Consider the following 24,017-nt stretch of genomic DNA (forward strand, 5'->3'; position numbering starts at 1 on the left):
AACACAGGGATGTTCCTGCCAACTTTCGTGATGATTTTGAAAGGGTAGCCACAGCACCAAAATCAGAAAGCAGATCACTGACCAGTGACAGGGGGTGTTTATAGCTACAGCAACTATGCTGAATTCCAACTGTTGCTGTTATCTGGTACTGTGACAGGGCAGAAGCCCTGCCTTTAAGTAGTGTTTGGTTTGGCTGTGGGTGTATAAACAAAGATGTATTATTTTGTATTTAAGTTTGGCAAGGAAGGAGTTGATAACAACTGACCTGCTCCCTTGCAATGTTTATAGTTAAGGATAAACACGCTCATTAACATTTACACGTGAAATGCGGGTTTCCATGCGAAACTGGGCATGGATTTTCCCGTTTGTTTCGTCATTTACACGAGTAAATGAGATTTACCCTATCCCTCTTTGGACGTTTTTTTTTTTTTTTACCATAAATCTGATTTATCCAAGTAATTCTCTAAACATGAACACGGGGCAACATTGCCACATGCGGTTACAAAGATTCTAAGGGCATATATCAGGGATTATATCCCTCTAGCTGTGTTGTATTTAGAATGAGTGGAATCTTTCCACTGAAATAGAAAATATGTTTCTAATACTTCTGTCGTGTTTTACAGCTCCTCCTGTTGTTGTGATGGGCTGTTTTAGTGCACAAAGTGTTCAAACCACAACAAGCTTCAGTGCAAGCTTGCGTTGTACACATGGCGTGGAAATGTGACATGACAGCGTTGATTTGCACAATTGCACATTCTGTAATATACGTAATGATATACAGATATACAAATATCATGGATGAAGAGAATAATTCCAACACAATACAAATGTCACCTGTATGAGCCGTTATTGTTAGACTACAGTAGTCTAAATTCTTCAAGGGCGAGAGTGGTGATTCATACGTAGATAGCCACCAATTCGCTTTGCAGCAGTCAGTGGATCCAACCGCAATTCTCTGTGATTTGTTGCAAGTATGAACGTTGATTGTTTTACCAGTTAGAAGAATATTCTATATAAAACAGGCGATGCTACGGTCAGTATGATTCTTTTGTTGCATCTCATATCACTGCCTCATATCAGCTGTGACAGAAAGAGAGACACTTATTGCAAAGTGGGTTTAGTTTTTTTCTGCACACACTTTCCTGCCTCTGTTACCAGAGGAAGTCAGGAAGCAATCAGCACAGAGCACAAACAAACTAGATGCTGATAAAAGCACAGTGTATTAATACAAAAATAGGTTTAAAAAAAAGTAAATATGAAGAAATAATAAAGACAAGCCCGTGATTCACACACGATAGAAAAATTAATCTCCAAAGAAAGATTAAGCGTGCACAGGGGAAGGCAGCAGCAGGGCTGGTAGGTGACAATCACATACAAAGACATAAGCCCGCCCTCCGCCTGTGTGTGGATTGCCTAGCCCTGTGAAAGGTGCCTGCCTGAGTTAACATAGATTGTTACATTGGTGTCAGAAGTGAGCGCAGGTACCCCAACACGCACTCCTCAGATTGTAGCCTGGTTGGGACGGACTTGAGTCTGGCAGGGGAGAGTGTAGCGTGCATGGGGGAAGGCAGGAGCAGGGCTGGTAGGTGACGTAATCACATACAAAAACATAAGCCTGATATACACTCCTTACAAAGGACCCAGCTCTTTTGTACAGCGGTATTGGTGCTATGCTTTAGTGCGAGAGGTCCCGGGTTTGCCCCCGCCCTCCACTTGCCTGCATATCTCTCTCATGAACATAGGTTGTCAAAAACTACTTAATTGGCTTGTTAAGCAACTATGCGGCAAAGCAAAATTAATTAAAGGAAAAAAGAACAATGAAAAAAACTTGAGCATCTGATGAACTTTTCATGTTGGGATGATTTAGAATAAAAGATGAGTTTGGGATTCCTGCATGTTGGATTAAAATTTGGTGCACTTTGAAACGATATGTGTCAGACTGATTTTGAATAAATGTTCAGCTTCAATTCTGGATTGTGTTTTCTGTACTCCATAAAATTCACACATGAAACGAACAGATACATGTAATTCTATTTTATTCACAATATCATCTCATTAACTTCAACAGTTTATCATTCGTTTTGACTGTCCTTTCACTATAATGAACCACTCGATTTAACGAACAAAAGACTTGGACACCAACAGGTTCGTTATAGCCAGGGTGTTTCTATATATATATATATATATATATATATATATATATATATATATATATATATATATATAGTAGGGAGAGGGTTAAATTCCTCCCTTCCTTAGAAAAACATGTGCAAATGCACATTTGCTTAATGTAATTGGTTTTGTTTGATTGTTAATTATCACTTACACCTGGCTATCATTGTAAATTAGAGCCAGGTTCATTGTATTTAAGGAGAGCAGTCAGTCAGATTATTAAAAATCTTAGCGCGCAAGCACTTTCAATAACCTCCACCTCTTTGTCTGGGTCTGTAATTTAAAAGGGGGTCTGAAATTGGTCGTAATAAATATATATTATCTATATATATATATTATATCATCCACTATAATATATATATATTGTATATCCATATATATATATATATTATATTTATATACCAAATAAATATATATATTGTGCAACACGTTGTTCTAACGTTTATATGTTGTAATGCAAAAGTTGTTCTAAGTTTACTATTTCAGTTTAATAGGAAAAGTTAAACTGCACGTAGACTGTTAAAAACTTCAGCATATTGACGTTCATAAAAAAACACCCTGAGCTACGGTGAGTTAAAAAAATCAGTGTTTTCTTCTTGTTGAAATCAAATACATTGTTTTGAATACAGTAACCTGCATTTACATGGTTTGCCATTTCTTCAAACATTAGTGTGATCTCAGGCTGTATACAAATTTGACAGCTGGGGTCCTTCGCCTCTTATTGGTTAGTTTCCCTAGTTACGGTATGTGCAGCAAAATTACGGATTAGTAGAGCCAGATCCAGATCTGCTTAGTAAAACACCTTTGCATGATGAATGCTGCTTATTTAAAATTATATTGGGTGTTTTAATGCATCGCAAAGACTCTCACTTCTCTATTCATATTTAATTACTGAAAGTTTATTGATGTTCCAAAAACTTCAGTCCATTTTTTACTAAACTTTTTTAAATGTTAGCTTGCATAAGTTTAGGAGGTGTGTAGCAAGGGGGTTTCCAATTTCCTGTCAATTAGTTCCTATTTACTATTTAAGCCCTGATCACTTGCACCTTTGCTGTCTAGCGTTTCGTTTTTTTTTGTAGCACACACTCAAACGCCGTCTTTTCGTATTCTCCGCTAATCTACACTTCGTTGCCTTTCACTGGAGTTCAATTCTCTGCGTAGCACTACCAAGATATTATCAAATATTTTCTTACCTGCTCCGATGCTGCTTCTCGTCACTCAGCTTCTCCATTTGGCTGAAGGAGCTCCAGCGTTAGTCTTTCCTGCTTCCAGCCTCCAGCAAAGCAACAGCATCATTCAAACCGCAGCTTCATTTCTCATCTCGTCCGCGTCTTTATTAGACAAACTGGCCCTCCACTAAAACCTCTAAAGCTCCTTCAACAGACATCGACATTCCCGTCGTCAGCATTTGCCTTGTTATTGCTCCTCTATTTAATCCACCATAAAGATCTGTCAGCTGAACATTCCTTTACTCTTCGCTTGCAATCAAACGCCCCTCCTCCGCTCGCAGAGCCAGCAAAATTACCGTTCCTTCATAGGATCCTGCCCTGAACTTCTATTGGCTACGTTCAACATTAGGGACCTGTCCATTAAGTTTCGTGCTCAGTTTCGCCGTGTGGCGGCTTGTGCTTTCGACTCGTCACAACAAAATTCAACAACACTGCTGTTTTGCAACTTTTCCACCAGCGCTTCTCAGTTCGTGGCTACCACGGCAACGCCTTCATTGCATGACTGCGGGGAGTGGCAAGTAACCATGGTGACCAGGCAGCTTAATCTACACTGCGAGCTCCCTACCTCAGTACTTCAATTTTCTTGCTTGCTTGCCGCTGGGCTTTTACAACCTGCGAGGGCTCGTTCAACTCACTGAATTGTGACATCTAAATACCGTGTTAACATATTCATATACATGACTGACTGTCCTAAAACATGTAACGAAGATATTAAAATCTAAAAGAGTACGCAATTGTTGTTTTACACCGACAAGGATTTTAATCACAATAACCAAATATTCTACCCGGCTTCACTCAAGCCGATGGTTAATTCTAATCATAACCACTAGATGGCAGTGTAACACCATTAATTTTATACAGTCTCTAAGCTGGTTTGCTATCACTTGAAGCTCACGTGCTCCAGCTTTTCTACACATCTCGCAGTTTGCCGTCATTCCGAGGGATTTACAGGAGACCCCCTCCTCCTCAACCTTTTGTAGCAACTGACATTCTCCAATTTCAACAGTTCTCCTCTTCAAGGACCTGGTCAAGAAGCAACCTTACTCAGCTGTGAGATGCTCAGTATCTACCATCATAGTAACGTCCTGCTTTCCTGCATCATGCATCCATTCCTGTGACTTATTCCTGTTCCCAGATTCGTGTTTCCTCATCTGGCGCTGCTCCTCCAGTCCGACCAGCTTCATCAAAAGTCATCATTTCATCATCGCGAGCCGCTAGTCAGTCATGGAACCATGTCCTACGATTTGTCAATGTTCCAGTCAATGTCCTCCTACCCCTAATAGACAATAAACTGCTTCCGACCAATCAATAGGTTTTGCAGATGCCTTGGAGCAACATATTCTTCATTCTCTCTGGTTCTGCAGCTGTCTCAGATCTCTGCAATCTTCCTCTCTGCCCAAATCTCTGTTCTCACAGCTGGGCCTCTGCACACTACTGACAGCACTCCATTGTTTTCTTCCTCAGACCTCTGCTCTGTTCAGCAGATCCCTCCCTCTACTGTTAATTGCTCCTCACTACAGCAGATCTCCACTCCTTCTTCAGATCTGTTCACTACCGCAGCTGCAAAGTCGCTCTAGTTTACTGTTGAAGTCTGCAGCTGCACTTCTCCAGAGCCAACAGTGCTCCAGATCGTGGCAGTATTCCCACAATCAAGGCTAACGCTAATCTCCATCTAATCAAAATATGGGGCACTTCTTCAGCAATCCTATTCCTCCCAAATGTTACAGCATTAATACTTGGTTTGAGATGTGGTACAAGACTGGAAATCTGTCTTGATTATGAGTTAAGGAGTTCCACTATTAAAAGAATAACTGGCGTTGCGAAACCCAAATCTCTGAATGTGAGTTTTCCTTTTCCATTTCAAGCAGACATGATAGTAGCAAACCGCTGATTGATCCTGTATTAACTAACACATAGAAAGGCGGCATCTCATCTTTACCCTCATTTCTAGAACATGGAGCGCAAAGGAGCCGTGCTTCCCCAGTAGCCGATTCATGTTCGTTCAGTCCAGCTGCCACCTCACCCCTCAGTTCCAGCTCTTCTTCTGCCTCTACTTTCGGTATCCAAGTTCAGTCAGTTGGTCCCATTTGATTCCACAACCCCCATCCAGAATCCTCAGCTTCTCCAGATGCTATTTAACTGAAACCTACTCTCCATAACCCCCTTCAATCTGCTCAGCATTACATGTCTGCAGCCATCCACCTTGTTCAAGCTCCTATTCTACAGCCTGCTCAGCGTCTTCAATCTCCTGCGCCCAGATTCGAATAATCATAGCCCTTCAATCAAAACCTGGCTCTCATGGTCCGTGCTAAGGATTCTCTCCAACTCCCTCCAGTCTCTCCATATTCAACATTCTGTCTGACCCTCTGTGGGATTCTTAAGAGCTTTCCCCCTGCCTCACCTTCCCGTCTGTCTATATCAAAATATATTCTCCATTTGCTAATTTCCACTCTTCTGAAAAGCCACTTCTCCCCCTACAATGATTTACCCATGGAGATGAGCTGCCTCTCGGCCACCTTCCATGCTTACTCCATCACTTGGCTGCATACCACAGGACGGATCAATTCAGCGCGGTCGGTCCACTCACACGTCAGGTATCAAGTTCCCTATCCCCCTTTTCAAGGCATCTCCACAGCAGGAACCCCCACCCCCCCCTCAGACCATCTGTTCATTGATTCATCTCACTCCTATCATCACTTGCCTCATCTCGAGCAGACCTCCCTCCATTCCTCCACCACGGTCCCCCAAGCAGGCCTCCTTCCTGTCCACCCTCGCCTCGTGAGTAGGCCTCCCTCCTCAACTCCACTCTCTCCTCCAGAGCAGGCCTCCCTCCTCGCCTCCTTGCATGGCTCCCTCCTCTCCACCCTCTCCTCCGAGCAGGCCTCCCTCCTCTCCACTCTCGCCTCCTCGCAGGCCTCCCAACTCTCCACCCTCTCCTCCAGAGCAGGCCTCCCCCCCTCAATGTGGGGGAACTGGTCCTCCTCTGCAGTGGATTCCTACATTCATTCATCCTTCCCTGATATAGGTGCTGCTCCTTCTAAAAATGCTAGAATCATCTTTACTCTTCAGAAAGGCTGCTTCTCCCCCTACGAAGATCTACTCATGGAGACAATCTGCCTCACAGCCTTCTTTGGCTTTCTCAGAAGCTCCGAATTCACAGTTCCCTCAGCTTCTTGCTTCCCCTCAGTGGGTATTCGTTTGTGACCTCTCTTCTATTTCCAACTATTTTCTTATTCAGCTGTCTCTCGCCTTTTCAGCAATGTCAAGGTATCTCTCAAACCCCCCCCCCCCGGACCCTCTATTCATCAATTCTTCCAAATCCATTGTCACTTGTCTCTGGTTCCCAACCCACCTCTCCACCCTCCTCTCAAGGACAGGCCTCCCTCCTCAGCTATTCACCCCATTCCTTCCGTATCGGTGCAGCCACCTCCGCTGCAAGGGCCAGCATCAATCAAAGCCTGATCAGACCATGGGGCACGGTCCTGTTCTGCAGTGGATTCTTATGTTCATTCATCTCCCTCTGACATAGTTGCAGCCCATTCCAAAAGTGCTTGTATGCCTGAAGTGGGGGATACCTGTCTGCCGGAGCCACTAGAGGTTTTCCCCTAATTAGCTTCAAAGGGTTTTTTCCTCTCCACTGAGCAGCAGGTATACACATAGTCATATCCTACTAAATTTACTAACCATTCTCCCGTTTGTCCTTCTAGTCTTTTGTTTATGTTATGCGCTGGCATGTGCTCTTTTGTTTTTCTCACGGTATGGGTGATTTGGTGGAGTGCAGGGGGTCTCACTTCCCCGACCTCAGGGTATGGCTTCAGCTAACCCTTGACCTTCAGGGGGGTTCTCACCGTGTGAGTCAAAGCGGACCCCCGGCCAAACTCTGTTCTTTCGCAGCTCCTGCGCTCATCTTGCCTCACTCAAGGCGTTCTATACTCTGTCTCAGTTCGGGACGTGGCTACTCATGCTCGAGTCCCATACTAATCTCTATGCCTTGTTCTTATCTCAGGTCCCAGGCAGCATGAAGTCTCGGCCAATTGGGGGTCTAACGAGCGCCCCTTTACAGAAGTCTCAGATGCTGGGTACCTCTCCCTCTCTATCTCCTTTCGTGTCCCAGTCTTCCAGGACCATTTTCCTCTGAGTGGCGGCTCCACAAGTCATAACCCTCATACATGTTTTCGGTTGCTAGGTCCGTCGGCCCTGAGCTCGTGTCGGCATCGCTGCCCTCAGTCAGTGACCACTTTCTGTATCCTGTCTTCAGTCGCCGGGTCCTTCGCCCCTGGGCTCGTGTCGGCATCGCCGCCCTCAGTCAGTGACCACTTTCTGTCCTAGCTTCCATGTCCAGCTTCGCTGGTCTGCTACTAGAGTGGGCCTCGCCTGCTCTTCTATCCTAGGTTCAGTCCTTTCTAGCTGGCTTCTAAGTCCCTCCCATATCCGGTGACGTGTTTTATCCCTCCCATATCAGGTGACGTGGATTATCCCTCCCATATCCGATGATGTGTTTTATTCCTCCCATATCCTTTTGAAAGCTACTAGGACAGGTCTGGGCCTGTTTTCATTGTTCCACAAGGGGTTGTCTTTCAAACCTGATAAAAGAAGTAACACACTCTCTAGCCTCTTTAAAAAATAGTTATAAAGCCATGTCTTCTGAAAGCTTTAGATATTTTTCAGACAAGGCCATTCTTGAGGTTGAGGATGTATTGATGGAGCGACCAGTTAATGAGGAGGATGCTGTTGGGATGGACGTCATGATGATGTTATAAAAGCTTTTGAAAATATGAGTCTTGACTCATTGTTGGAGTCTGAGGATGCCCCCGACGGATCTTTCGAACAAATCCTAAAGATTACAAAGGGACTCCTGGCCTCTACTAGAAGTAATTATAAACCGGGATCTGAGGAAAAACTGTGAAGGCTGTGCGGTGGATCATCATTTATAAAACTTGTAAGGAGTCCTGTGTTGATTGATAAACGGTGTATAAAAATATTTTGAACAGAGCACACATTGCATTTGTTATACTTTTTTCTGAGGGAATGGCCCGTAGTCGCATGAAAAAAATATATTATGATCCTTCAAGTCCTGGGAGTTTTGGGGGACCTCAAGCCCTTCAAAGGGCCCTGGGTAATGATTATTTTAAGGTGGAAGGGCCCCTGCTAACATCATGGCTATCCGAATAAGATTCATATACCTTGCACAAACCCTCCAGAATCAACTTTAAAAGAAATAGAGTTTATGCTTCTGATATTGATTACCAGGGGCAAGCTGATTTAGTGGATATGACTAGTTTGTCAAAAGATGGTGGTTACAAATTTATGTTAACATGTGTTGATATTTTGTTTGAATTCTCCTGGGTACTACCATTGAAAAATAAAACATCTAAGGCTGTAACAGAAGCTTTCAAGAAGATCTTAGGTCGAGGACGGGCCCCTAAAAAACTTGTGGTAGAAGTTTATTCTTTCAACTCCTGTAAGACAGAGACTCAGTAGAACAAACAAGATTGAGTAAATAAGTTTAATAGTTAAAGTTTGCAAACCTGAGAACACTCTCAACACATGCAGGTGTTAGGAAACTGAGCAATGTTCTGAGCTACGCAGAGCCAGTAAGCATAATATACACCTTGTAACCCACAGTTATTACGAGCCAATCACAGAAGCTTAACTCAATATTAGCGGATAGCAACAACTTGGAAGATTAAGATGAGACCAATCATAACAACTTATTTAAATTGCAAGCCCCCTAAAATAAAAGTAAGTCATGACATTTCTTTGAAGTGCCACAGAAGCAGCTTGAGGTTGCTAAAGAAATAGAACTTCCTCTTTCTAGCAAAATGTCAGTACTTTTCCATTCCTTATAAGGGCCACCCGTCTTTCAGAAAGAAAGAGGATGTATCTTCACAAACAACTACCGATAATAACACATTATTACCTAAATCTTATAAACCTGAGCATGGAAACCCTAAACAGTCACAGCAGTAGCAACATTAGAGTGGCCAATCAAATTATACAATAACAACACATCATATTACTAATATCATAACTACTTATAATTAACTTATTATAGCTTCAGCAAGCAGTTTTGTTCCTCCTGGCACCAAGACAATCTATCTTGTCACGTAGGCTTCCTGCAGTTCCTTCAAAGCATGACTATATATGTACATCTCCGGTCCACCTTAGACCCTCTTCACTCAGCAATAACAGGATATGTGATGAAGGCTGAAAGAGGAAGAGAAGCATCCAGACTATATAAGTGCATTTCTTAATTTTAAACATTATAGAAAAAAAGCTTCAAACTTCTTATTATATTAGTATAATCCCTTTTTAAGTCACACAGGCTAAACAAACACATGAACAAACAATTTTCCCACCACAAACTGCAAACTGATAAAGGGAAAGATTTTTTAAACAGAGAATTTCAAAACTAAAAAAATACAAAATACATAATTTTACAACGAGTAGTGAATTAAAAGCCTCTATTGTCGAAACGTTTAATAGGACTCTTAAAACAAAAAAATGTGGAAATATTTTACAGCCTTCAACACCCATAAATATATAAACTACAAGAAATGGTTCAGGCTTATAATAATTCATACCATCACATTATTAAAATGGCCCCCTCAGAGGTTAATGAAGACAATTCATTCAAAGTGTTTAAAAACGTATACTCTATGTAGGTTCATAAGAACATAAGAACATAAGAAAGTTTACAAACGAGAGGAGGCCATTCGGCCCATCTTGCTCGTTTGGTTGTTAGTAGCTTATTGATCCCAAAATCTCATCAAGCAGCTTCTTGAAGGATCCCAGGGTGTCAACTTCAACAACATTACTGGGGAGTTGATTCCAGACCCTCACAATTCTCTGTGTAAAAAAGTGCCTCCTATTTTCTGTTCTGAATGCCCCTTTGTCTAAACTCCATTTGTGACCCCTGGTCCTTGTTTCTTTTTTCAGGCTGAAAAAGTCCCTTGGGTCGACACTGTCAATACCTTTTAGAGTTTTAAATGCTTGAATTAGGTCCTATCAAAGCTCCTAAATATAAGTTTAGGGTAGGGGACAATGTTAGAATTTCAAAGCTAAGAACATCATTTATAAAGTATTATGAACAGACTTTCACAGACAAAATTTTTACTATTGTCGAATGTCTGCCAAGAGACCCCCCGGTGTATAAACTGAAGGACTATGATGGCGAAGAAATAACAGGGACCTTTTACGAACCCAAACTGCAAAAGATAATTGCAAAGACTAATAGAATGTTTAGGATTGAGAATATTATGGCGTCAAAAAAAGAAAACTGTAAAAAGTATCATCTTATAAAATGGCTCGATTGGCCGAAGAAATTTAACAGCTGGGTTGATGCTCAACAAGTGGTAGATATTAAGAGTTAGAATTGTTTAAAGAGACATTATCCAAAAAAACGTATTCAAGATGGACCAAAACTCTTTTTATGTGACTCTCCCTAGCAACTTTTCAAGGGATGTTTTCCCTAAAAACACTATATCTGATTTTATTATCAAGGTTTCTAAATCTTTGGATCTACTCGGAAAATGGAGATTCAATACCCTCATACATGAAATAACATAGGACCCTCAGACAACACATTTTATATTCATAACATGACTTCTCAAGTTATGCATCATTTGGCCATACCCACTGGCTATTATGAGAGTGTTACTGACTTAGTAGGGGCTGTGAACACTGGTTTGAGGGTCCAGAAAATTGATATGGAATTAATATATAATAATGTTGAAAGAAAAGTATATATAATCAGCGCTAACAAAAGCTTGATTCATGCTGATGGACAACTTGGAAAGATCTTGGGTTTTTATGACCCTGAAATACAAAGGATTAAATTATATACACTAATTCTGTAATGTATTCACCAAAATTAAGTTCGCTAGTTAATTCCCCAAGACAGTCTCCTAGCTGAGAGACCCAATCCCCAGGCTTACCCACAAAGATAAGAGTCGGTGTCATGGTATCGACAATGTTTCTGTAGACGGTCCATTAGATTATACAGTTCTAGCCAAGCGTAGGTGGTTGTAAAGGTGGCAATAAAGATATTTACCTGAGGGCGTGTGTGTGTCAGAAGCATAGCGCCATTCAGTCTGTGCCACCCTGTCAATAAAAAAGACAAAATGGGAAACCTGATATCTCTTAGAAAAAAGAAATTTCAAAAACTGTTCAGGATCTTTGACCAATGTAGTACTTAAGGGGTTTGTTTTTTGGCCAAATTTCCCCCAAAGATAATTTAGAAACAGCTTGGAAATTTGTCTTTTTGCAGGACTAACAGTGATATTTTTTGGTTCCAACTGAATCCCCACTTTCAGAAAATAATCACTGATGTACTTTTCTTTACTCTCATAATCATTGCATTGAGAGGGATACCCCGAACTCTCCTGTTTCCCCTTCAAATGGCTGTTGATGTAATCTGTAAAGAGAGTCTCAGAGGTCTGAGGGAAATGCCATATTTCATGTATTTTAAGCACTTTGTACCCTTTCTCCAGTGCTTTATTTACTCTTCCATGAACACCAAATCCTGGTCAAGGCTCTTTCTTCAACACTATGTACACAATGAGTTGTTTGATTAAGCGTTTCAGTACAGGTACGACAGAGCATAAACATCAATTTGCCACAGATTCTAGCAAGTAACATTGGAAAATACAAACCCTTCAGTGGAGAAACAGTCAGTTTAAACAGCCCAAAATATACACTGTATATAAATATACCTCTTTCAAAACCCTAATCTTTTCATTAAAACTATGATAAATGGTACCACAGGTTTCTGTGGTTAGATGATTTACATCATTAGAGTCATAACAAATGTCACAGTTGTGGAAAAAACAACCTGAAAATTCATAAGCCGTCTGGGCCCTAATTTTTGTTCTCCACTGTTCAGAGCATGGCAAAGGGGTACTTTGTCAGTTTCAGATACAGACATCATCCACTGGATTGAGGCATTTGAAAAGTGCTTTTGCCGGGATGCATATTTGTCTGAAGGCATAATGGCAATGGTGTTTTTTTTGGCAAATTTACTCCTGTACATAGCCATACACATGGATGCAATTGTAGTACACTGAAAGGGATAAATGTGTCCTATAGCATAAACCTTGTTTCTGAATCTGACACAGGCCTCTTTAAAATTTCAACATCATTCTTACATTAAAAAGCCATCTCTTCTCTGACTCATACCATTTGTAAAAGTTGTCACGCTCTTTAGACATCATTTGATGAACCCCATAGTAATAAGGTTTGGGCTAAGGACCTACATAATACTGATTGGCTTCAGTATTGAAAAAATGCAGAAAATACCCCTTAGCTGCTTCAAATCCCATTGCCCCAGGCATCGAACTCAGTCTCATAGATAAAAAGTTTAGAGAATCAATGTACCGTGTATTGAAAGCAACATCTGTAAAACACATCAGTCTACTTCCCTGAGCAATGATCTGGGGTGTGATACCATTAGAGACTAAATAAATCATGAGTAGATACCCATCATATCCCTTAGAATTAAGTGCCAAGAAAGTATATCCCTTGTAGAGAGGACGCCTGTACCTTTTAAAAAAAATGCTACACAATCCTCCCCTTCCCAAAACCAGGTTGTACCATCCATATGCATACAGTATAGATAATTAGGAACATGTAACCCTCTTTCATGCCAACACTCAAAATCATTTTCACCAGGGTTTAGAACTCCTCTACATCTCTTACAATAAGTCTCAAGACATTTATGTTTTTGGGGTTTTGCAAGGTTAATGGTGTAGAGTCTATAGCAGTCAGTGAATAGTTTTAAAGTGTCAGAAGATGATTCATTGTTACCTGTAGTGCTATTTAGCCTGAGAACCTTGTGTTCGTCATAACAATCCACTGAACGACAGTTTCTATGAAAATCAACACATTTGAGTTTACTTCCTTCTACATAAACACATGAGGGCAAAAAACAGACATTGTAATGCCCCTTCAGCTATGTTCTGAACTGTTGCTATATTCTGTGTAACGATAGTTACACAGATAGAGCGTACTCAAAAACACTTTCAAATGTATGATCCCGTAATAGTATTGATCACTAAGAAACAGGAACACTGTTTTGGTTTTTGTTTGAGGACTTGTCTGGTATTTCATGAAAGTATCTTTCTGAGGTCATCTAAACCATACTAAGATATTCTTCGAATCTTTAGTTTAATATTTGCAATGAGAATCTGATTCCCGCTTTTTCAGATGTATGTCAAAATGGTGGGGGGGGTGGACCTCCCCCCCCCCCATATACTTTTTCCCCGGCTAAGTAAAAATCCCTTTCATTTTAGAATGATCTCTGCAGAGTTGTTAATCAGGTTTTTCAGAGGCCTCTAAAAAAAGTAAAATTTTTTGGAGAAAGTTGGACGTCTCAAAGACTGCGATAAAAAGTCCAAATTTACCAACGCTATTTTGTCGGTTTAGGTTCTTGGCGAAGAACAATTGTATGCTACTTTATTTTACACTTTTAATGTAATTTATTATTATTATTATTATTATTATTATTCTTATTATTATTATTATTATTATTATTATTATTATTATTTAAGAGGTTTGTAACAAATATTTACACCTTTTGTTTTCGTAATGGTTTACTTTTCCAAGGCAGGCATTGAAACGGCTTTGAGTCGAATCACAGGGGTAACCCTCAAAGTCTTCAGTAAAATTAATATGTAGACTTAGATGAGAATATAGTGTTTTTGTTTTTATACACATCGTAAGAAACATTTTGTTTCATTTAGACACAAAATATAAAGAGGATTTTTTTTTTCCTGTTATAGGGTCCTAAATGCTATCTGGGAACATGGTTTGTGTGTGTGTATGTGTGTGTTTAAGGAATTAGTTATCATTTGAAATAGGTCTAAAATGCTGTATAATTAGAAATCCTATTATTTTATGTTTTTTTAGGAACGGACCACAAAGACCTCTCTCTCTCTCTCTCTCTCTCTCTCCCTCTCTCCCTCTCTCTCTATTTTGGATACTGAGTTTGTTTTTGTTTGTTTTTTTTCACTGTAAATGTTTAAGGTACCCACGACCCCGGTTAACACAAGCACTACCTCATACATCTTAAAAAACAAAGTAAACCACTCCATAATAAAATCTATATCAACAGATCGCACTCACACAAAATTACCCTATATAAAAACAGTCGTATTAAACTGAGAGGGCCCGCATGGCCTAACAAAATGGCTGACGTAATGATCGCTGAGTGGGTGCTCTGATCCTGTCAATCATAAAGCATGTCACCGGATATGGGAGAGATAAAAACGTCACCGGAAGGGGAGGGACAGAGGCCATAAATCAACTTATGGGTCACAAATCAATTATAAGGGGTCATAAATCAATTTAAAGTATAGCTAATTCATAGCTATACTTTAATAATTATTTTTCGATTTAAGTAAACAATTAGCCATTTGTTAAAATCAGTAAAAGGATAAAGTGATTTGTCAATATATACTAGATAACTGTTACTAATTGTTATGCACGTCTGGGATTTATTTGTGTATTAGGGGCAGCTTAATTAAATATTTCCAGTATATATATATATATATATCTATAAGTATAACACATATATATTATCATATATATATATATAATATTATATATATATATATATATATATATTCGCACGTTTCGAAATCTTTTCTACCTGAGTTAATAAATCAAATCTTAAACCGATACATAAAACTGTGTTGCATCTATAAACCGAACAAAATCGTTTTGCTGTTCACAAATTTAACATTGGTTACTACTACTGATGTTTTTTTTTTTTTTTTTTTTTTAATGAAAATTCATTTTATAATAGGCCTAATCTGCAACAGGCATTATGTAAACATAAAGCAGTAAATCTCATTTTGCTGTTCACAAAACACACGCTCTCATGTTAGAGTCTACAAATAATTCCTTCTTTTTAAAACATTAGATCAAGCTCTGATCTGACTCTTATCCTGCTCTGAAGCAAGACTGAAATAGGATAAGATTTTAAGCCAAAATGAAGCTCAAGATCAGCTCCTTTTAGTGCAACCCAATAAGTCATAAAAAAAAAACCGGAGCCTGGATTCACGATCCGGATCCCTTTAGTACAACTGGGCCCTGGAGTTTGTTGCTCTGGATTTAATAAAATGAACGAGTGTTACCACTGTATTCAGAACACTGTGAAGACCTGGATCAATATCTTTCACAGCAAGCGCAATTCCGTGTAAAAAGCATTGTGTACCAATAGCGCGAGATGCAACGGTTTTTATTTTTTGCACAACACCAAAATATTTTCCGGTCTTTGCTGAGGCTCCATCAGTGCAGACCCCAAAGCAATTAGTCCAGCTGATTTCTTCTGAAGTCGTAAAATCATCTAACAGATTGAAAATGTCGTCTGACTTTGTTGTTGTCTTGAGCTCCTTGCAAAACAAAAAGTTTTCCTTTATTCCCTTATTCTACACATACCGAACATAGGTGGATTTCATTACAGCTTTAGTACCAAGCAGTTCCTTAGCCTCTTTGCTCAAAAAAATGAATGTTGCTTGTTTTTATATATTTCATGCTTGGTAATTAAACATCTCTGTAATTTGAAGGGTTTCAAACATTCATTGGACAGTGCGATGGAGGTATATCTCCATTTCCAGTACAACAAATAAAATAGAAATTCAAGTAGCTGTCTTCGTATATCGTTAATTTTGCAGGGTTAATAACAGCTTTGTTTTTTCACCACAACACCACCGCCTCACTGTTCTTCATCCTTTACGGTTCTGTATCCTCATTCTGTGAGTTTTGTTGTTTTGATGCTGATGTTCGAATTAAAAATGTATCCATATCTGGTATTTATTGTGGGTTTCCAAAGATTTCTCCTCTGCTTTGTAATCTGCCGTGCTCCGTCTGAAATAGCTCCATTACACCATACCAGAGAACGTGTTCCGTAACCTGAGAACTTGTTAATGTCCGCACATGCTTATGGCATGCTGAAGCTAATAGGTTTCAACGTGTCATAACACATTCTCTGGTTTATTTTTGGAGGACCCCTTGAAACCTCCTCAAGGCCCCCTGGGGGCCATGTATCCCCAGTGGAGAACCCCTGCCAGAAACCATCTACAGTACCTCAACAATATTTGTACCAATATGCATTTAAACCATGTTTCTCTCATATGTGTTTATTTTAGTGCTATTTAGCAACTATTTGAATCATTAAACTTTAAAATGAAATTCCTATTTTGGTCAATGGTAGAAATTTTGTTATAAAAAAGAATAAAAGCTTAGCAAACTTTGCACATCTTAGGTCTTGACAAATGTGTTAATATAGACCCTTAAGCCATTTAACAAAATGACAAAGCCAAGGTGCATCCTACATGTAACCTGATGAACATCTAGGGCTTAATTCATGTGGCAGAAAATAGGGTGAGTATAAAACAATAAGAAATGCAATCCTGCATTGCAGAAAGGTCTTGCTTCCAGAGAATACTTCTCAAAGTTCAAAACACAGAGCTGTGTGTGCAATTCAAAAGGTGATGGGAAATACAAGTGATAGGCTTACTCTTTGCACTTCTACTTGATGTTTAGAAAAATAAATGTCTTAAGAAAGGCCTTAGCTTCACATTTGATATTATAAAGTGAATGCTTAAATCAGAGCCTTTGACGTTACAAATGTCTGACACAACCTGTCACTGTAGTAAGGCTGCACTGTATCAGATGTCCTTTAACACAGATACAACTTGGCAATCAAGTTGCCTAAATCCCTTTCTCGCTTCTCCCTGTAGATTTGTGTTTTAAGTCTGGCTTCAGTGACATGACTTGAGTCTCATTTCAGTCCTATTTAACTGTTTCTCACATCATAAACTATCTGCCATTAAACAATCTTGCTGTCTCCTGTAAATACTGAAGCCCTCATCTCAGGATGTTTCAGAAAGCAATCAGTTTTATTGTTTGATGGTTGTAAGAACTGTACTTTATTTTATTTTTTTTCGACTATGGAGTGTGGCTGAGAATCACATATTATGAGCAGTTTGGGAATATTTACCAAGTGATTAGTAATTTGAGCTCATCTCTCCATCCCTGCTGACAATTTTTAAAAAATGATATAATCTCAATGCACTCCTCTTTAAAAATAGAAGATACATTTAAATAAATATGTGAATAATTCATAAGCACCAATAACAACATTGATTGCTCAAAGTTGGGCTTAGGCTTATAAATGTCTGCCATAGGTATAATGGGCATTCAGCCTTTTCACTTGAAAGCTGTTTAATGGCAGGATTATATTTAGGGCACCTGATTTTTTATTTTAAATGATAACAATCAAAAAAACACTCCTGATACAAAATGTAAATCCATAAACACTGGAAATGGTTACTCAATTCACGCTGAATTGACTTCTCTCCCTGTAATTTAAAAAAATAAAATAAAATGCCTACATTTTTTTTTCTTTTACCAGTGCAGTTGGGCAATGTCCCTCCTTCCTTTCTTGCATTGATTCATTCTGAATACTTAAAACCCACCCCAATTACTGAGCGGCAGCAAATTCCTACATTTCTAATGGAGGATTGAACATTTGTGCAAGATTTAAAACAAGATGTTCTTAATCGTGAGATTTAAAGCCATATTACAATACCTAGTATCTACATGCTTGTAGAATTTAAAACAATTGCAAAGGAAATAAGGTACCATTGAAGTGTGCAAGCACTGTCAAATATACATATTGTGACAGAAAAATTAAAGTAACCCAAAGCAATAATTTCATATGTATAAAAAAAGCTAAAGCCCCAGGAAAAAAAAAAAAAAAAAAAGATTTAGATAGAAAGTACAAGGTTGTCCTGGAAGGAAACTTGTTTCCTTCTGCTCTGACAATGTTCCCCAACTCTGAGGATTGGTTTTTCCAGCAGGACAATGCTCCATGCCAGACAGCCAGGTCAATCAAGGTGTAGATGGAGGATAAATAAATAAAATAATGAAGCAGTCTCGGGGGGGGGTGGGGGGGGACTGGCTGCCCGCCCAGAATGTATCTCTCATCCATTATGCTATCTTCATCAAACTAGCCAATACCTGATCCATTATCTGTCACCCCCACAGCTATTCCTCCTGCAGATAATGAAATGCTTTGGAAACATATCTTTGTTTCAGAGCCAGTATTTATTGTCATCTAGCACTAGCAGTGCATGGCTACAGTCAAATAAGTGGCAGTACCAAATAAGTGTTACCCAACAAATTAATTAGACATGCTTTCAGAGGAGAGTCATTTATCACATTGTTAAAATGACCATCAACTTTTACTATCCATATAGGCTTAAGTGTATGTATTGATGTGTTCATGGAATACCCATCTGTCATGTGTTTTGAAAGATGGCATGTCTTCAGTGTCCTGCTTCCATTGTCCAGTTATGTTATCTGATACACTTTTCTGTCTTATTATTTTGGACTAGCTTGGACAACATGTTGTACAACATAAATATATGTTTTATGCAAAATAAATGGCTGTACTCTAACGTGTTAAACAAACACAATCCTTTAAAGATAACAAAGGATGTAAAATAATTTGACATATTTCAAAAATCTGAAACTTAAATGTTAATTACTTTGTAAACACTTGTTAACATTCACACATGTTTCTTAACTCTAATTAAACATTTACTTTGTTGATTATGGGGACATTTTTCTTAGCTGGTTCAGTAAACATACATAAATCAATTATCCAAACACCTTTAACAACACATGTTTGTTGTGATGTTCAAGTTGCATTACACATACGGACATATATCTGTTATGATATAGTTATACTATCCTTTCAATATTCCGAATCATTTTGTAATTAGATTTTACGCAAATAGTAATTAAAGCCTCTTTCTGCATGAATCTGATTTGTAACTGAAGTCTCATTATTCCACATGGTACATTTTAAATGCCACTGGTTAAAGTGATGTATACAATATGGTATTTTTAAATTATGGTATTCATTTTTTGTGTAATAACAGCAGTGTTACAGAATGAAATTCCTCAGCTGTACTTCCCCATGTCCTCAAAATATTTTCACAAATTCCCATCTGAGTTAAAGCCCTAAATCTCTAAATAATTCTTCATTAGCTCTCCTACCCAATGTTGTTGATTTTAAATTCATGTCTGTGTGCCCTCCTTAGATTTGGATGTTGGCCACACATCTGCCACTCCATATGCACCAACAACATAATTAATTACTTTGCTTTCACCCTTGTGGCTCACAAAAATAAAATGTATCTCTCTCTCTTCCACCCGCCAGCACTCACAGTAGGGTGATTCTGCATTGTCCTGAGCTGTAAAAATCTGTTTTTTCCTGTTGTCGGATTAATTTATTCATTTTAATACTTTGTTACTTATAGATAGCCAACGTTTATTTCTAGTATATTTTTTGTTGTATATTATGGATATCTGTGATCAATTGTAAGTGTTCCTGCAGTTTTGAGTTTGGCCTGTTGGCACTCATTAGATACACTTGCAGGCAGAGATTGTAGGCTGATAGGAAGTTATTTCAAGTTATTTAGAAATGTAAAGGCATTCTTACTTTGAGTATCTGCTTAATGATAGCTGCTGTAAAACCGGTGTTATATATACATTCAGATCCCTTTCTTGTATTTTGCAGTTGCACAAATGGAATTTAAGAGAAGACCTATCCACATAGACAACATATTATAGATACATTGTGGCTTTTTAATGTTTCCTGACAATAGGGACACAATTTGCAAGATGTGTATTGATGGTAAAAACTCTGTAACTTCCAATGGCGGATATTCTCTAGGGCACTTGTTTGCACCTTTAGAAATGATAGGCCTCTGGTAACATGTAACGGCTCATTTAATGTAGCCACCAGGTGACTATAAGGAAGAGTAGTACAGTTGTTATTCCTCATAATTGATTGTACAGAGAAATGCATGAGAACCGCTGAGAATCCAATGTGTTTTGTGTGCTGGCTCTGTAAATCTTCTTTTATTATTATTTTGTATTTACTGGAATTGTTGATTCTTCAGTGTAATCCATTAGGTGGTTCTCAGGTTACTTACAAGTGAGTTCCATTAAATGTATGTATTAATTTAAATATCTGAAGTAAACACTGGCATCTTTTTAAAAAATATATAGGCTGAAATTGACACAAAAACAGCTAGATTATTTGGAAAAGGCTCAGGTCAAGGGTTATTCCTGATGGATGTACCAAATCAGTTTTATTATCTATTTATTGTGTTCATTTATGTTATTTTATTTTTCATGCCAAGAGTATTTAATGTACACATAGTAGACAAGACCTTGATATAAGATCTTGCTGGAAGGACAGCACTTGATGTGATGTGTGTAGTGAAACCTTATTTTAAAATCAGCTACTTAATCAGCTACTGAATGTTTATTTGTAGGTAAACAGACCCTTAGGCAGCTTGTACTTCAGCAAAAACATGTTTTTTTTGTGAATAAAAAAAAAAAAAAAAAAAAAAAAAAAAACCTTTCATCTAAGTGTCAGTCTGTACTTTTAAAAATTACTACTGGATTTTTTCTAGTTAGCAGGTGATCTGCAGCCCCTGTCTGTTTAACAATGCATGCTTGCAGCTGCCAGTGACTCTTCCAGGTCTTCACCTGCATGGTACTTCTCGTGGTACCGAGCTGGCCCCAGTGTCCAGTTTTCAGTACCGAGATCAGTACCAGGGCACTCCTATGGTACCAGAGCCGGTACCAGTTGGTAGCAGAGATTGTTCCAGTGATCTGGTCAGTACCACAGCTGGCACTAGTCTGTACCAGAGCCAGTATCAGTGCCCTGGTCGATACTACAATAGGTACCAGTCACCTTTATTGGTACCAAGGTCAGTACCAGTCATCTGGTTCATACCAGAATCGGTGACAGTGACCCAGTTTGATGCGGTTTGGTACCAAGACCGTTACACCTGTGCTTCATTCTTGTGCACTCTGTGTACACAACAGTTTTCAGCACCAGACAGCATTGCTGTCTGTTTCATATGCGCATGCATTGCATGTTTGAACTGTTTTTTCAACCTTGCATCATGCCTGGATTTCACTCCTGTGCCGTTTTGCAAGAAAAACATTCCAACAGAGGAAAAGCATGCACGTGCATCCACTGTCTGGGAAGGGGGCATGCAAAGGGAGCAGTTAAAGACTGCAGTTCTTGCGTTAATTTTTCTAAGAGGACACTAGAAAGCAGGATGGCCCAATGTTCTAGGGACCATTCTACATCGGTTCGACACCAGTGCAGCATCCGGATTCACCCCATTTATCTCCTGCAGTTCAGTTAAGCATCCCCACTACCTGTTACACCGGGAGCTAGGAAGTGACCCTCTAGGGGTAGGAGCAAGACTAAGACCACCCATCTCCTCCACCAAGGAAGAGGGACAAAGCTTAACTTAGCAGGCATTCTGGGAATACGGACCAGGTTGTGGTCCACAGTACAGTGAGTGAGAGCCCTCAGTAGTCCCACTTTTTGCATGAGGTGCAATCGTCCTGGTAGCTCCCAGCTACTGCCCCGGCTGTCTCAAGGTCATTGGACAGTTTATATAAGGTGCACAATGCTGTTCAGGCTTCCATAGCCTCTCTGGTGCAGATCTTTGCTGCAAAGTGATGTTTCATGTCCCAGTAAGCAATGCTGCATCACTGAGTTGGTGCTGAAGAAGGCCAATGCAGCCTCATGATTTTGCACACATCTTGGTAGCTACAGTAGGTGGCTTACCAGTCCATGCTGTTACAATCCCTGTCCTCTGACCACAGGCCCTCCTTCCCCTCCTATTGGACAAGCTGAACTTGGTTAGTAACTACCTGCTCCAGCTGTCTAAATACAATGGTCGGGCATTGGGCAGGAACATGGCATAGTAGCAAGAAGGCAGCTCTGGCTTGCTCAGCTTATCTTCCTTTTTAGCACATCTGCCAACAGAAATCCTTCTGTTGCAACTGGTTGGTTATTGTATCCCATTCAGTAATGGTTACTCTTATCATAACCCCGGTTCCCTGAAAGAGAAATGTAACCCTTACCCTTGAAGGTTACTGCATTTACTCCAATGCAGTAAGCCTGTAAAGAAAATGGTGCTGATCCCATTGCTATGGTTGCTGGTATCTCCTGGGGAGGAGACAGCGCCTGATGCAAGCGGGACTCTTAATGGGGCAGCTTTAATATAAATGTGCTCAGGTAATTCAGGCTATAAGAGATATATCCCATTCGGTAAGGGTTACATTTCTAGTTCAAGGAACCAGGATTATGATGACAACTTAACATTTGTCAAACAGTGGCCTTGATACATGGAAAAGAAGACTGTGAATATATTCTAAAATAGTTGGAAACTGTATTTTATGTAATTACAACAGGGTTTAAATAAATTGTCCTTAACAAAACATACCCTAAAATAGCCTTGAAAATGTTGTCAATAGTCCTGAACATGAGCTATCTTAAGATGGCTGATCAGATGGGGAGTAGACTTTGCCTTTCAATGTAGAACTAGTTTAAAACAGCAACTCTTTGTGTGGTGACATCAATTTTACCACAGTCAAGTAGACCCTGATCTTTTTTTGCAAAGTTCACAATAAATACAGCAATTAGTTGAGGCACATGTGTACAAAAAATGCACCCACAGACCCTACAGAATGTGAATTGCTTGGGGCTATGCTACAACTGTTTTATGTATTTTCATTACATCCATTATCTTCTTGACTGTCATTTCTGTCTGTCTCTGATACTGGCATCCCTTGCTCCAAAGAATGTGTTTTATTTACAGGGCACGGCTTATGGAAGTGCTCCTGTACCTTCTCGCAGACAACTATGTGAGTCTTTACCTCTAGATCTGTGTTGTACTTCTGAGTGTGTCTTCTGTGCTAAAGCATGGCATGCCAACAGAGACTTGCAAGTCCCTCTGAGGTCAATATATGATGGTAGCATTATTGTATATTACCTCTGCCCCTGGTGTCCTTCATACCTTTTATTTTCTTCACAGCCTCCCTCCCTCGCTCCCTCTCTCCCTGAATGTCTGTCATTGTCTGTCACTTTAGTTAATCATGATGTCACCCTAATCCACCAAAAACATATAGTGTTCAAAAATGTAATACTCCCCATGGCAATGTAACTGTCTATTATATTGGAAACACAGAAAATTGTTCTTGACATTTCATGCAAGCATTACACTATGTTCTCTGGTTCTAGATAAGATAGATAAATAGCTAAGCACCTTTTTCAGCTTTGCTCACCCATTATCCATGTTGTAGCCCCAATAATTTATACTGTATTAAACTGTAATACTGAATTGGATGAGGTAGAATGGCTGGACAAAGTTTTGCCACACGACACCAAATGGTGCGGAGCAATTTTTGTTTAGTAAATCTAAAAGAATGTGGCATTAGGTTAAAACAAAAAGACAGCAAAAACTAAAAACATGTTTTTAGATTTGTTCTAAAGCTTGGTGTAGTGCAGGTTTGTTGTTGGGTAGGGGGTGGGACAACATTTAATTTCAGAATCCCACAAAGTTATAGTAATGGGTTACTCTTTACACTCCACAGAGCATGCTGAGATAGCAGACCTTTTTTGTCAGATCATCTGTAAGATACCCTTAGATTTATACAAGGAATATTGAAACTGACAGCTTTATTTTTTTTAATTTGTCTTACTACTTTTTTCCCCTTCTCATTTCT

The 24,017-nt window shown here is 39.3% G+C and overlaps 1 protein-coding gene across 2 annotated transcripts in view; it reads left to right on the forward strand.

The window, feature by feature from the left end:
* LOC121298781 (serine-rich coiled-coil domain-containing protein 1-like) overlaps window positions 1–24,017 on the forward strand; it is a 304,830-nt gene that overhangs the window by 193,807 nt on the left and 87,006 nt on the right. The window contains exon 4 of one of the 2 annotated variants that reach the window (XM_041226014.1): window positions 23,111–23,156. The exons of the other annotated variant lie outside the window; for it this stretch is intronic. Coding sequence (XP_041081948.1) covers window positions 23,111–23,156 — 46 coding nt within the window. The remainder of the gene's footprint in view (window positions 1–23,110; window positions 23,157–24,017) is intronic. 2 annotated transcript variants of the gene reach the window in all.

Source organism: Polyodon spathula, chromosome 2 (genome assembly GCF_017654505.1).
Source record: "Polyodon spathula isolate WHYD16114869_AA chromosome 2, ASM1765450v1, whole genome shotgun sequence".
NCBI classification, from domain to species: domain Eukaryota; kingdom Metazoa; phylum Chordata; class Actinopteri; order Acipenseriformes; family Polyodontidae; genus Polyodon; species Polyodon spathula.